Here is a 14,864-nt window from a genome sequence, read left to right as displayed (position 1 = left end):
GCTTGGGGGGAAACTCTTAGGTTGCTTCTGGGTGCAGAGAACGCTCTCGATATGGCTGTTTTCTGGCAGCTGTGGAGCCGAGATGGACCAGAAGGAACGGTCTTATTTTTGCCTTGTGTTGCTTGGCACCCGCACTGCAGTACCTGTGTCCCTTTGTATTGCTTGTCTCCTCCCTCCTTAGAGCCAGGCTGTCTTGTGATTCTTGCCTGCCCGCAGCAGGTACTCCTCCTCCTCTGAGGGAGCAAAGGAAGGAGGGGCTCCCCATCCCTCGTGGTCTCCAGTGATGTTAGAGAGGAGAACCCATCCCGGGTGGACTCAGGTAGCCCCGAAGGACCTCTGCTCCATTTACCTGGTGCCAGGGTCCCTAGGGAGTCTGTGTCTATTTCTCACCTGTTTCTGCCCTAAGCAGCGTTCCCCCAGAGCTGCTGATTACCCACCTACAAAACAAGATCTCTTACTAAACCCGAAGCTTCTCGTTGGGCTAGGCTAGCAGGACCCACCTATCTCTGCTCTTCAGCACTGATTACCAGGGCATGGCCCTGCCCTGCTTTTATGTGGTTCCTGGGGATTTGAACTCAGGTCTTCTTGCTTTCATAGCAAGCTCTCCTCCTTGCAGGATGTCTGCTTGCTTGCTTAGTCAGAATCCCATCCTGCAGTCAACACAGGAGCTTACTATAGCCTGTAGTCAAGCATGTTGTCCTCCTGCATCAGACTCCTGCGTACTGGGATTACAGGTATGTTGACTCCCAACTCACATTGCTGTTTTGACTTGAGTTTCCCCAGAGACTAATGATGCTGAAAGTTTTCCTGTGTTTTGATTGGCTATTTGTGTATCTTCCTTGGAGAAGAGTCTACTACCGACTTTTCTGTTTTTTAATCAGGTTGTCTGTTTTGTCTTGGGAAAATCCTTGAGCCTTGTGCCCAGGTTTCATTGTGCTGCAGATGCTGTTGGCTCAGGGACGATGCCCGGTCAGGTCCGCGAAGGCTGGCCCTGGCAGGGCTGCAGGGGTGCACGCTGGGTGTGAAATGGGCTGTGGTCCACAGTGGCCAGCCATCCTGGTTTTCCTGTGATGGTCTTTTGAAGAAAGAGACTTGCCTGGAGGGTGATGGATGGTGGCGCAAGCCTTTAATCCCAGCACTGTAATCCCTCTCTCTGAAGAGAGAGAGAGGAAGGAGGATCCCCATGAGTTCAAGCACTACAGAGCAAGTTCCAGGACGTCCAGAGTTACCTAGAGAAGCCCTGTCTCAAAACAAACAAACAAACAAACAACAACAAAACAATTCCCTTGCCAAAAACAAAGAGAAAGGCTTACTAGCAAGGAGCACAGGTATCTGCAGAGGTCAGAGGTGTTGGATCCCTGGAGCTAGGATTATACACAGTCATGAGCACCTGATTAGGGTGCTGGGAACTGAACTCAGGTCCTCTGGAAGAGCAGCAGGTGCTTTTAACTTCAGAGCCATCTCTTCAGCCCCCTAGACACTCTCAACGCGGACTTTCCAGTATCTTGGGATGTTTCTATGCTCCAGACACATAGGAGAGTCGGTCACTGTATTCTAGTCCCAAGTGAGGTAGTGTGTGTCTTCTATTATCTGTGACTTCGTGTGTTAAAATTGATTCCCACGGCCCCACTTGTAAGTGCTATACTGGGTGGAGCCCTCAGGCTATCAGATTAATGCCCTTATAAAATAAAAATCCAACAACAAAATGCTATCTGTAAGTCTCTCAGGGGAGACTAAATTCACTCACACCTCCTTCTAGGACTTCCTGACCTCCAGAACAGTGAGCAATAATTTTTTTCTTGTTTACAAATTACCCAGTCTAAGGTATTTTGTTATAGCAGCCAAAACAGGCTAAGAGAGTATTCTTGCTAAGATATCACTCTAAATCAGTGTCTCCATCTGTAAAATGGGATAAATAAAGCCTCATAGAATTATAAAAGCCAAACATGTTAAATGGCTGGGAGCAGAAAGATTGCTCCCAGGCTTTACCTGAAACCACAAAAATAGGATCTCAGGGACAAAGAGAACGCCCTGCCTGGGAGCCTGAGACACTGTCCCTTGGGTGTTCATGTGCAGTGGGGCAGAATCCCAGCCCTGAAATGCAGAGTCGGATTCCCAGAGTCGGGAAGCACCATCAAACCTGAGCAGCATGGAGTCCTACTTGTGGCTTTCACGCAGGGGCATCTGACATACAGAAAATGCGCTCACCACAGTGGTGTTTAGGAGGGCACAACGCACAGAAGCCAGCAAATGGCCAGTAAAAAGGAAATAGTTAAGAAAATGGTGGGGTGCCGTGTGTGGTGTTACACATCTACTATTTTAGTACTCGGGAGGCAGAGGCAGGTAGATCCTGGTGAGTTCAAGGCCAGCCTGGTCTACAGAGCGAGTTCCAAGACAGCTAGGGCTGCTACACAGAGAAACCCTGTCTGGAAGAACTGGGGGGAAAATGAGAGAGAGAGAGAGAGAGAGAGAGAGAGAGAGAGAGNGGGGGGGGGGGGGGGAAGGTGGAGTGCGGTGGTTTACACTTGGAATTGCGATCCTTAGGAGGCTGAGGCAGGAGGATGTCTGGGAGCTGAAGGCCAGTCTGGGTACATACAGTGACTCTGTCTTAAAAACAAAGCAAAGAGTGGTTTTCTTCTATTTGGACCGTCAGGAAGCTTTTATGAATGGTGACTGGGATACCACTTTCACCATCAGAACCTACTTCGTCTGTCTGTTTTGTGAGCCTCTCATTGCATCAAGCTAGGCTGACCGGCCCCGGAGCCTCAGGGATTCTCTCGTCCCTTCTTTCCCTGTGCTGAGATTCTGAGGGTATGCATGATGCCTGACTATTTATGTTAGTATTGGAACTGAGACCTAACAAAAAGGTTTATTTACCTCACAGTTCTGGAAGGCCAAGATTTGGGGCTGCATCTGGCAAAAAGCCTCACCAAGAGTCAGAATGTGGCGGGGAAACAGATGGTAAGACGGCTCAGTGGGTGAAGGGCCGTGCTGGGTGCTCTTTGTCAACACAGACCTAGACATATCTGGGAAGAGTCAATCTTAACGGAGAAAGTGCCCGGATAAGATTGGCCTGCGGCTAAGGCTGTAGATTCTTGTCTTGATTAATGACTGGTGTGGGAGGGCCTGGCTCACTGTGGGCACAGGGCCAATCTTGGGCGGCTGGTGCTGGGTTCTGTAAGGAAGCAGTCAGAGCAAGCCTCGGGGAGCAAGCCAGTAGGAGCATTCCTCAGGGTCTCTGCCTCCAGGTTCCTGCCCTGACTCCCTCGTGCTGGCCTGTTACCTGCGAGGAAGATGAAGTAAACCCTCTCCACCCTCAGTTGCTTTTGGCTGTAGTGTTTTACAATAGAAACCCCAGCTACCGCAGGTGCCCTCTGCCCGACCCGATGACCCGAGTTCAATCCCCAGGACCCACATAGGAAAAAGAGACCTGACTCCTTCCTGTAAGCTGTTCCTGACTGCCTCACACTCACCAAGGCACAGACACAACGAGATAAGTGGGATTTGTTGTCTTGTTTGTTTGTTTTTCAAGACAGAGTTTTTCAGTGTAGTCCTGGCTGTCCTGGAACTAGCTCTGTAGACCAGGCTGGCCTTGAACTCACAGAGATCCACCTGCCTCTGCCTCCTGAGTGCTGGAATTAAAGGCGTGCACCACCACTGCCCGGCCAGAGCATCTCTTTCTTTTTAACATTTGTGTAGTTTTGTGTGCCGTCACAAATGTGTGAAGGTCACAAACATGCATTTTGGGAATGGGTTTTCTCCTTCCACTGTGTGGGTTCCAGAGATAGAACATCCATCTCAGGCTCAGTGGCAAGTGCCTTCACCCACTGGGCTGTCTTTCCAGCTCAAAACAGGTGATTCAGATGTTCTGTTTTCTCTTGATCCAGAATGGACAACTGAAGTCTTCTGCCCAGGGTCACACTTCCAGCGAGTGGCAGAACCCAGACAAGAATGCCAGGTCTGCTTCACAATCTAGCTCTTAGCCACCATCTCCTTAAGGATGAATGATGTCTGGATAAGACCTTTATTTTTTTTTTAAATCTGCAGTTTTAATTTTTTATATTTTTCTCTGTGTAAGCAGCCCCGGGGAATCTTCTGGAGATACTGGCTCTGACTCTGCAGGTTTGGGCTGACCAAGCCCACTGCACTCTCCTGCCTCCCCTCCAACCCTCTTCCTGCTGGCCCGCCTGCCTGCCTTTTCCTGTTTATTTACAGGTTTCCCTTTTTGCCTCTGGCTGTCCTGTAACTCATCCTGTAGCTTAGGCTGCCCCTCAACTGGTAGCAATCCCCCTGCCTCAGTTTCCCAAGTACTAAAATTACACAATGAGACCCCACATCTGGCATTTTTTCTTTTCTTTCATTTTGAGACAGGGTCTCACTATGTCACCCTGGCTGGAATGGGACTTCATATATAGCCCAGGCTTCCCTGAATTCACAGAGATCTCCCTGGCTCCACCCCCTGCGCTTTGGGATTCAAGGGGTGCACTACTACACCTGGCGCAGAACGCTGCATTTCCAATGGGCTCCCAAGTGACTCTGCTGTCTCTGTCCCAGGAACATTTTGAGTAGCTGGGATCTGGAACACATTCCCAGTGGGTTTGTAAACCCTCGTGGACTGGGGTGATTGAGAGCCTGCCTCTCAGCATCACTTCCCCGGTTGGCCCCAGCTGCCTAAGTGCTGTGCTAACAAGCCTGGCCAGCCAAGCTCTCCTGCCAGCCCTGCGGGTGCCCTTGGTCGCTTGCCCAGCATCCCTGTCAGCCAGTTGGCTGGCAGGTGACAGGATGCTTGTGACAGCTTAGCTGGAGTTCCTTTCCAGAAACATCCTTAAGCTCAGCCAAAGTCAATCCGGTGCCACTGTCAGAGTGAAGAGCCTGCAGGGTCTCGGGGCATCATGAGCACTAAGGGAGAGGAGCCCTTGCTATGCAGATTCTGGGCTGCAATGCGTGTATGTGTGTGTGTGGGGGGGGGTGTTTGAGGAGGCGGTCTGTGCTGTCACGACACTTCATGGAAAAGCCCAGCAAAATCATCTAAGAAGTCGCGCTTATGGGACACCTGCTGTGGGCACTGAGCCAAGAGCTCTCTGTTTGTCCTGTGCCGTGGAATGCTTTCAAGACTGCGGCGTTGGAGAAGGGACTGCAACTAGGAAGAAGAGTGATGTTTCTTCACCAGCCATCGTCATGTCTGCGTTTCGAACTTGGATCCAGGCTGACACCAAAGCCCACACACTTGATCGTGGAGCAGTGGTTTTTTCAAATGACGCCCTCACGGAACCCTAAGAGTTCCCGGAGATGCTCCCATGGGTTGCTGTGGGATGAAGGGTGCTGGAGAAAGCACCAGAATGTAGGGAGTGGCTTCGCTGGGATGTGATGTAGGTGCTGAGCTGCCACGGAAGAAAGAAAACGTCGGAGCTCACCACACTGCCTGTGAAACAGGAAGATTATTGGCCAGGGCTTTGTGACGTGTCATGGATGCTACCTCCTTCACTAGACTTCCTGACCCTCTTTGAGGTGTCAAACCAGCACTGCCCCAGTCCCAGCACCTGGGGACCACCCTCTGGGGTAGCAAACAGCAGGTTGTATACAGTGATGGCCTGTTTTTTCTACATAAGACACACATACAATATTGATACATTGTACAATGTATTAACTGTAAATTATTACAGGGAGACTGACTAGGGCTTGCTTTCCCACCTCGGCCCCTTTTCTTTCTGTTTTTATTTATTTATTTGAGATAGAGTCTCACACAAGCGAGGCTGGCCTCAAACTTGCAGTGTAGCCAAGGCTAGCCTTGAGCTCCTGATCCTCCTGCCTTTTCCTCCCAAGCACTGGAATCCCAAACATGTATTGCCATGCCCTGCTTTGATAGTAAGTAGAATGCACACACATTCAGCCCTTGTAGTAAATGCCCCAGTGACTGGGCCTTCAGACACACAGTAACTCTCTTCCCTTGCAGGGAATAGTATGAACAAGGGCTGTTAAAGAGTCTCCATGACATGACATGGGAAGTTTCCCTCTGACCGGCTGCTCTGCAATCTGCAACCATGCCTCCCATTTTTGTAATCTAAGATGGCAGTTTCCATTCTAGTCATCACATCTGCATCCTGTTTGGACCCGGTGAGGGCACAGAGTTCTGCTGCTCTCCCATTGGTCATACAGCCCTGTGGGTGGGAGGACTGGTAGAGATCCGGTCAGGCTGGATGGCTGCACTTAGCTAAAGTGGAGCAGCGGCTGTTGGAGTAAGATGGGACAGTGGTGACTGCAAGACCGTTATCCCCCTCTGCCACAGTGGACATCCTCATCAGGACCGCTGGGGTAGGTAGCGGCAACTGGGAAGTGTCCTCGAGGGTCATTCCAAGCTATGGGACCCTTCGCTCATGTTCAGTCAAGAAACCAGCCATGGCTGACTTTGTATAAGAAGCAAACAAGCATGGTGGCCAGGGAACAGTTGCCCAGGGAAGACTGTTCCGTGTAAGGTCCCTTCTGTTTCCAGCAGCCATCTTAGCAGGGTCACAAGGAAGGTCTAGACCCCGCGGATCCTAGACAACTGTGGGAATCCGAGCTGTTGAGCCTGTCTTCCCAGGCAGCCTCAGTTCTGGTCTCACTTCCATGCTTCATGAGTTGGAGCGGGAAGCAGGGGGCTGTTCCTTCTCCTGTCTGGGGACCAGTGGCTCCTGTGGACAAGGCAAGATGGCAGTCTTAGCTCAGCTCTTCAGCCACTAGTTTCTCACCCATTCAGTTTTACTCTCCCTCTGGAAGGATGAGATTGGCTGAGGCTGCAAAAGCAACAGATGCATGATGTGTATGTGTGTGTGTGTGCACACGATGTGTATGTGTGTGTGCACGCACATACACATTGGTCTGACTGAGGAAGCACCAGGTTGCAGAACATGGCAGATGTGACCTGAGATGAGGCAGATGTTCTTGAACAATGGGGTCTGAGAACTCTAAAACACACCTGCAGCTGGGTGTGGTCCACACATACACAGCAAGACTTGCTTCAAGAAAATGAACAAGGAAAAGGGGGCTTGAAAAACCAAAAAAAAAAAAAAAAGAAAGAAAGAAAAAAGAAAAGAAAGAAAGAAAGAAAGAAAGAAAGAAAGAAAGAAAGAAAGAAAGAAAGGCGGGCTCAGGCTGCCCAGGCCCATCCATCTGAGGTATGTATGGCCCCTCAACCGTCGAGGAGAGCATCTTGTAATCCACAAGCCAGGACGCGAGTGAGCCATACTGTGTTTACAAGGTACCCAGCCTTAGAACCTATGAGGAGGACAACAGACAACAGAGAAGAAAGACCCAAGATCTTTACCTCGAGGCAATTCCCAATCAGTTGTGCCGTGAAGACACCCTGATCTGCTTTCCTTACTTCCTCCCTGCTTCCTCAGGCCCTAGCCCCTCAGATGGTCCAGGCAGACTGAAGCCGAGTTCTGTATTCCAAGCTTCCTGAGGGACCTTGGGGCCAAGTCGTCTTTCTGAGCTTGAGCAAGGAGACATGCAGCCCTCTTCAGCACTGGGGTTATCATGGTGGCGAGGACCATGAGCTTGATGTGTCTGTCCTCCCCAGACCCTGCCCCCTGCTAGACTCTCAGTCACTGGCTGACTAGCTCTTCCTCGTTCCCCCAAAGCATCACTTTCTCAGATAAGAGCTTAAGGAACCAAGGTGGCAGTCTGTGGCTGGGGTGTCCTAGCAGGGAACGTTCTCCATGGGCTCAGACTTCCAGAGCCACTGATGGCTTCCGTGTCACCTACCATCAGCAGTGAAGGGAGGTGACCTTACCTGCTGGAGCCACACTGTGCTTCTACAGCATGACTCGGGACCATGGGCTTTAAGATGGCTCAACTGTGCCATCTTAAAGGTACTGGTGGTGCAAGGGACTCTGTCCCTGAACTCTATCTGTCCCCAACATGAGAGGCATTTGGTGTAGCTTTTTGAGATGGTTTCACTGTGTTGGCCAAGGCTGCCTTGAATCACATGGTCCTCCCACCCTAGCCTCCTGAAGATCTGGGGTTCCCAGGGTGTACCACAGCACCCGGTGGTGTGAGAGATTGCGGAAGTATCCCAGGTCACCTTCTAGTGGGACAGCTGTCAAAAGACCCAAGGGACAGTAGACAGAGCACAGATCACATACCTACATGGGGTCAAATCATAGACAGTGATCCGAGGCCTTAATTTCCCTGCTTAGAAAATGGAGGGCCAGGTGTGGTGGCGCAGTCCTCAGGAGGCAGAGGCAGGTGGATCTCTGAGTTCGAGGCCAACCTGGTCTGCAGAGTGAATTCCAGGACAGCTTGGACTACACAGAGAAACCCTGTCTCGAAAAACAAAACAAAGGAAGAAAGAATGTGGGCCTCTGGGATGGCTGGCAGTGCTGCCTGTGAAATACCAGCTGGTTTCTGTGCCCGCACCACGAATATTGCCTGCCTGTCTTCCGCCTCCCATCTCCAACCACAAATACTGCCTGCCTCTCTTTCTGCCTCCCATTCCCCAGCTTCACCCTGACGTGGTCCTTTGCTATGCCCGAGTGTCCCCTTCCTCTAAGCTCCATCTGGTCCCTCTTACCACCTAGTATTCCTCGGCCAGGACGCTGGATAGGTGTAGCTCCTGACTTTGAAGAGTCATTTGTGCCGGGAGAAGGGGCAAGTGAGGGGCTGTGTGGGGCCTGAGGGTGACTTTGTGTGGTGCCACCCAGTGTAGTAATCTCTGGCAAGCCGTTGTGCTGGTGTTGCCGGGGCCTGAGCAGAGCCTGGTCTGGACTACCCACAATCCTCACCGAGATTCTCCCCGCTCTCTGGGAGTGGCTGGCTCTTGGAGAAAATTGAAGCCCGAGAAGTCACTGTGGTTGAGGTTATAATTTACCTGTGTCCCTAAAAGGCAGTAGGGTTGAATTTCAGTCCCCATGGGGAGGTATTATGAAAATGGGAACTTAATCTACCATGAAGAAGGAGGGCCCTTGGGAGGTGAGGTTGTCCCCACTGACCCAGAGCAGCATGTGGCTGTGGGCACCTGAATTTATTTATTATATATATATACATATATATATATGTATATATATATAATTTATTCTCACTCACGCCTAGAGACTGAAGCTACTCTCTCTCAGGAGGCCCTGGGAAGGGCCCGTCCTTGCAGCCTCTTAGCTCTTGGTGACTCCTGGCCTAGGAACATCTGTCCAGGCTCTCTATGGTCACATGACTTCCTGTGCCTCCTCGTTTTCTCTTCCTGGCCCTCTCTCTCCAATGACAAAGACAGCAGCCCTTGGATCAGGGCTTCCCTAATCCAGGGTGACCTGGTGTCCCCTTGACTCTACTTATCTGCAGAGACTGCTTTCCAGGGAGGGCACCCTCTAGGTACTAGGGAATGGGCTTAAATACACCTTTAGGCAGGCTGGGCCACCTTCCGCCACTGTGCCCAAGGATGGGACATCAGAGCTTGCTTGTCATTCCTTCCCTTCACTGTCCCCAGGACTTTAACCTTCAGGGAGGCAGGTTTATTTCCAAACTCTCAACTCACCGTGGCCCCCGACTCCTCACTAGTCTCTCAGACATTGGAGGGCCACTGTACCCCAAACACGGCTTGCTGGTATTTCTTCTGTCGCCCTCCTGGAGACCAAACCCTGAGCCTTGCACATGCTCTACCACTGAGCTATGTCCCAAACTTGGTTTTGTTTGTGTTTATTTTTTATTTTAAGGCAGAGTCTCAATAAGTTACCTGAGCTGACCCTGACTCTGTGAACCTCTGGCTGGCCTTGAACGTGTTACCTTCCTGCCTCAGCCTCCCAGGTTCCTGGTACTCCGCGTATGCTCCAGCACATCTGAGTCCTGCCCACTTCTTGAGCACTGATGAACAGTGAGGGAGAAACCTTGGTCCACAGCTGCAGAGGTGACTCCCTTGTTCTCACATATTAGGAGCGCGAGTTGAAGCTGAAACAGTCATTAAGCCAGCACAGCGGCTCATGCCTGCAATCTCAAGCGCTTGTGAGGTGGAAGCGGGGTGAATATCGGGAGTTCAAGGCCATCCTTGGCTACAAAGCAAATTCTAGGCCAACCTGAGCTACATGAGGCACGGTGTTAAAAATAACAAAATGTCAGACTTAATAGCATCTAAACTTGATTTCATTTTTTTCACAGAGACCAGATTCCCTGGAGCCGGAGTGATAGGCGGCTGTGAGCCCTGCCATGTGGGTGCTGGGAACTGAACTCTGACCCTCTGCAGGAGCAGCAAGCACTCTTAGTAAGAGTGAGCCATCACGCCAGCTTAAAGCTGACCTTTATTAAATAAACTGTTATTTTGTTTGAAACGGAGATGCAGAGAGACAAGCTGCAGGCTTGCCATAGCAGGTGGTCCTTGCAGAACCTCCCATGTTCCTTCTCTCCAAGCCCACCCCAGCCCAAGCCTCCAAAATGTGTTAAGAAGGTGTTGCTTGTCAGCATGAGTCTGCTGCCCTGTAGGCGCTCAGTGGCCGGGGCCCCAGCTCCTGCTCCCACTGAGCTCAGGCCAAGGGCTGGCTGGGCAGCTGGCAGCTCGACAGGAAGAACATGTTCGCTCTGCTGTGTCTGCAGCCTGATTAATGACCCGTGATGCAGGGCATCACTGTACCCGAGGTGGCCTTGGGAGCCTCTGACCTAGCTGCTGTTGCCGCTCAGCCTGCTGTGAGGTGTTCTTGGGCCAGCTCCAGAAGTGCTGAGATGCAGCCCAGCTCGCTAGCTTCCCCGTTCTTTCTGCCAGCCACTTCCCTGGCCTGCTATCAGCCCTGGCCCCAGATGCTCCTCCGAGGGAGACTGTGGAACGAACCCAGCCTGCTGTGGTATCCACATCAGCCACACAGGGAGATACTAAATTACCCCTTGAGGAACTCCTGGCTTCTTTCTTCTTTCCCTCCATCTGGTGACCGCAGCGAGAGCATTGCGGCTCTCGGCTCTGTTCATGCCCGCGGCTGAGTGTTCCATCATCTGTGTCCTGTCTCCTCCGTCTGACCAGCAACTCCCTGAGACCAGCGGTCACCTTCTCCCTCGGACATCTAAGACCTCTTTGTAGTTGTTTTTCACTTTTTTCCTGGGGCAGGTCAGAGATTATGTGTCCCTTGTGGTCTGGGCACGCTTCTTTTAGGCAAAGGCTTTATCTGTGGTTCCCCATCATGTCTCCAATGCTGAACTTGGCCTTGGTCACAATCTGACACACTCAGGGTTACAGGAGAAGCCTCTGGCTTGTCTGGGCAGGACAGAGCTGAACCCAAATGGAGCAAGTGTGGATTTGGCTAAGGCCAGATCTGTTGAGGAATGACTGAGGACCGTGCTTTCCAGGGGTGTTCCTGAGCTCCCGTGCTCTGGGCCAGAGGATCCGGGGAACTCTGGGTAGGGAGGGGCAGAGGGTAGGGACCAGTTCACATGGCTTATTACACTTCCTCTGGGCTCTGTCTCTATCCCCTGCAGGAGGACAACCACAACTACTATGTGTCCCGTGTCTATGGCCCTGGTGAGCATCGCAGTCGGGATCTGTGGGTGGACATGGCCACGGCCAACCGGAGCCACGTGAAGGTCCACAGGATCCTCTCAAGCTCTCACCGGCAGGCTTCGGTGAGTGCCTAGGCCTACCAGGACAGCCTGGGCTGGCAGACTGGGGCTAGGCCAGCAGTGGCTGCCCGGAAGTGGACATGGTTATGGCCTGAGGTCTGTAGGTACAGTCAGAGAACACTCAGTGCGGGTGCCCAACTGTAGTCTAGGGGGGTTTGACCCTGGATATGCTGGTGTCCACATTGTTCAGACAAGTCTGGAGCATGGAGGGTGACCAGTGTTCCGCTGGCAACGCCACCCATGGGGATTCTCTCCTGTCCCTGCAGAGAGTGGTCTTGTCCTTTGATTTCCCTTTCTACGGGCATCCTCTGCGGCAGATCACCATAGCAACTGGAGGTAAGGAAAAACCAGTGAGGATGGGGGAGGACTTGGAGGTCTCATCCTGACTCAGAGAGGCTGTTGAGGGACTCACAGGAGACAGGAGGATAGGTGGGCTGGGGAGACAGTCAGGGAGTATCCCGCTCAAATCAGGTGGCCTGTGTGTGCCTGTGTGCTTGCCTGCGTGTATGTGTGCATGCATGCATCCATCCCGCTGGACCAACACGGTCAGTATGCATAGCTCTGGGGTCTCCACTTCTGAGTCTGAGCCCGACCAGGGTCCCTGTTGATATGAGGAGTTTCTTAGATTCCTGTCACGTTCATTCTGTTTCCCACTTCCCCGAAACTGGGGAGGATGGGAGTCAGTTCCCCTTCCTTCTCCTACCCAGAGAGAAGGGACAAGCATTCTTTAGTCTGAGCCATTTTTTTTTTATCTCACCAAGTCCACAGCCTGCCGGGTGGGGAAGGGGATGAGGCCGAAAAGCTCACTTCAAGCTCTGGCCAGTGGGAGACAAAGACAAAAACAAAAAGCCCTAAAGGCCGCCCTTGAGCCATTTCTGGTGGCACCCTTAAACCTCTCTCCCTTAGGCTTCATCTTCACGGGTGACGTGCTCCACCGGATGCTCACAGCCACCCAGTACGTGGCACCCCTGATGGCCAACTTCAACCCTGGCTACTCTGACAACTCCACAGTCGCCTACTTTGACAATGGTGAGGTCTGATCTTAGGGTATATTTCACCTAATCCCGGGGTGTCCTGGCCTAGCCTCTTCCGGGGAGCCCTAGGCAGACAGCTGCCTTTCCATTCTGCCCTATGCTGTCCTCTCGCCTGTAAGGGTGGAAGGGGCGGAAGCACTGTCGCCCGCCCAACATGGTTGAACGCTTTCCCAGAACCTCCCCTCCTTCTCTCATCAGCCCCACCCACCGAGGAGACAGACATTTCCACTTTTCCTTTTGTCTCCAGAGGTCAGGATAGTCAAAAAAGAAGGGGTACACACACGGTAAGGGATGAGCAAGTTAGGGACCTCTGTAGCTTGGAAGCCAGGCTGGTGCTGTGGTTGCCCAGTTCCTGCTTCTCAAACTCACAAATGGTCCCCATCTCTGACTACCATGTCTGCTGGGTCCCCTTGCGCTAGCCAGGTCTCTGTTCTCCTCCCCAGGGACGGTCTTTGTGGTTCAGTGGGACCATGTTTACCTCCAGGGCCGGGAGGACAGGGGCAGCTTCACATTCCAGGCAGCCCTTCACCAGGATGGCCGCATTGTCTTTGGCTACAAAGAGGTGAGCCTCTCCCTTATCTAGCAAATCTATAGCTGATATGCAGTGTGGTAGGCATAGGGCTTGGTGCCAAGACAGCTCTGGGCTTGTCTGTGGACTTGGGGCTTAGGCAGCTACAAATCTCATCGAGAGAGATGATTACAGACTGGAAATGCCATATTGATTAGTGCCCCTGCATAAAGGCTAAAAGCTTGCTGTGGGGATCTTCACATTGTCAGAGGCCGGGAGAAGCCTCCCCGAGGAAAAGAGTTGAGAACCCCAGGATGAACAGGAGTGAAGGAAGAAAAAGAAAATGCTGTCTAAGAGTTCTGTTGCTGTGAAGAGACACCGTGGCCACAGCAACTCTTGTAAAGGAAACATTTCGTTGGGATGGCTCACTTACAGTCCTGTATTGTCACGGTGGGAAGCATGGCGGCATGCAGGCAAACATGGCGCAGGAGAGGTAGCTGAGAGTTCTTACACCTTGACTCAAACAGACAACAGGAAGTGGTCTATCTCACTGGGCAAGACTTGAGCATATATGAGACCTCAAAGCCCTCCTCCACAGTGACACGCTTCCTTCAACAAGACCACACCTCCTAATAGTGCCACTCCCTTTGGGGGCCACTTTCTTTCAACTCCACAAGGGCATCCAGGAGAGAGAATGGCCCGCACAGAGGTCCTGTGGCAGGACAGAGCAGGGTCTACTACACAAAGTACTAGAAGAAGTGGAGAGGAGGGGGACAGGACGGGAGAGGGGAACAACCAGATGCACCTTTGGGAAAGGACACTCTGGCTCCAGAGTGGAGAACAGACTCTTGGAGAACAAGGGAATGCTGGGAGGTGGCGTAGGAAAGTGGCACTCTTAGGGAAGGGACGGGGGAGCCCCAGACAGATATAAGAGCCCTGGGCTAATCTCACAGTGTCTGGAGGTGAATGAGAAGAGGGGGGAAGAGAGTGAGAGGTTTCTGTGCCCCATAAGCCTCTCTACCCATGCGGTGATCCAGACCAGGCCAAATCAAACTGAACTAGGAAAGGGCCAGGTTTAACAGATACAGCACTCTGGGATGATTTTCCAGCCCCGCAGAGGAGACAAGAAAGAGAGACTGGAAAACCACCTGTCTGTTTTCTGGGGTGCAGTTTAAATACCTTGTGGGAGTGGTCTTGAGCATCTCCAGAAGAGGAGTCATCATTTGGCAGATTTTCTGAGATTGGCAGGGTTTGGTGAGAGATGGGGGAGGAGGCTTGGGGTGGGACTTCCACCAGAATATTCCAGACTCTTTGGGTATATAGATGCCCGGGGCTGGGGTGAAGCTTCCACCAGAACAGAGAGGAAAGAAGGAGGGAGGCTGAGGCGACTTCCGGCCTGTGTGGAGCGGGAGGGTCCGTGTGGGAAGCAGTGTGAGAGTCCTAGAATCTGGTTCCAGGTGTTCTCGTCCTCAAGCACTGAGCGGACATCTGGGTGTGGAGCTCTGAGTGGGGACTTCAAGGCCACGGATGGTTCCAGGGGGGTGGCAGGTGCCTCTTCTCCCTGCTGCAGATCCCTATGGCTGTCCTGGAGATCAGCTCTGCCCAGCACCCTGTAAAGGCAGGCCTGTCAGACGCCTTCATGATTCTCAATTCATCCCCGGATGTACCAGGTGAGTTCCCATACCATTACCTCTATGTTGACTATTTTTCTCTTTCCTTTGGCAAAATACCCAGCGAAGACAGTGTAAGGAATGTGGGTT

The 14,864-nt window shown here is 52.1% G+C and overlaps 1 protein-coding gene across 1 annotated transcript in view; it reads left to right on the top strand.

Moving 5' to 3' along the window:
* Plxdc1 (plexin domain containing 1) overlaps positions 1–14,864 on the top strand; it is a 54,513-nt gene that overhangs the window by 14,835 nt on the left and 24,814 nt on the right. The window contains exons 3-7 of the mRNA XM_050156977.1: positions 11,422–11,565; positions 11,829–11,898; positions 12,469–12,591; positions 13,040–13,158; positions 14,675–14,774. Coding sequence (XP_050012934.1) covers positions 11,422–11,565; positions 11,829–11,898; positions 12,469–12,591; positions 13,040–13,158; positions 14,675–14,774 — 556 coding nt within the window. The remainder of the gene's footprint in view (positions 1–11,421; positions 11,566–11,828; positions 11,899–12,468; positions 12,592–13,039; positions 13,159–14,674; positions 14,775–14,864) is intronic.

The sequence above is a fragment of the Alexandromys fortis genome, unplaced genomic scaffold (assembly GCF_014885135.2).
Source record: "Alexandromys fortis isolate MF-2015 unplaced genomic scaffold, M_Fortis_MF-2015_v1.1 scaffold_31, whole genome shotgun sequence".
Lineage (NCBI taxonomy): Eukaryota > Metazoa > Chordata > Mammalia > Rodentia > Cricetidae > Alexandromys > Alexandromys fortis.
This window is presented reverse-complemented; position numbering and strand designations above follow the sequence as displayed.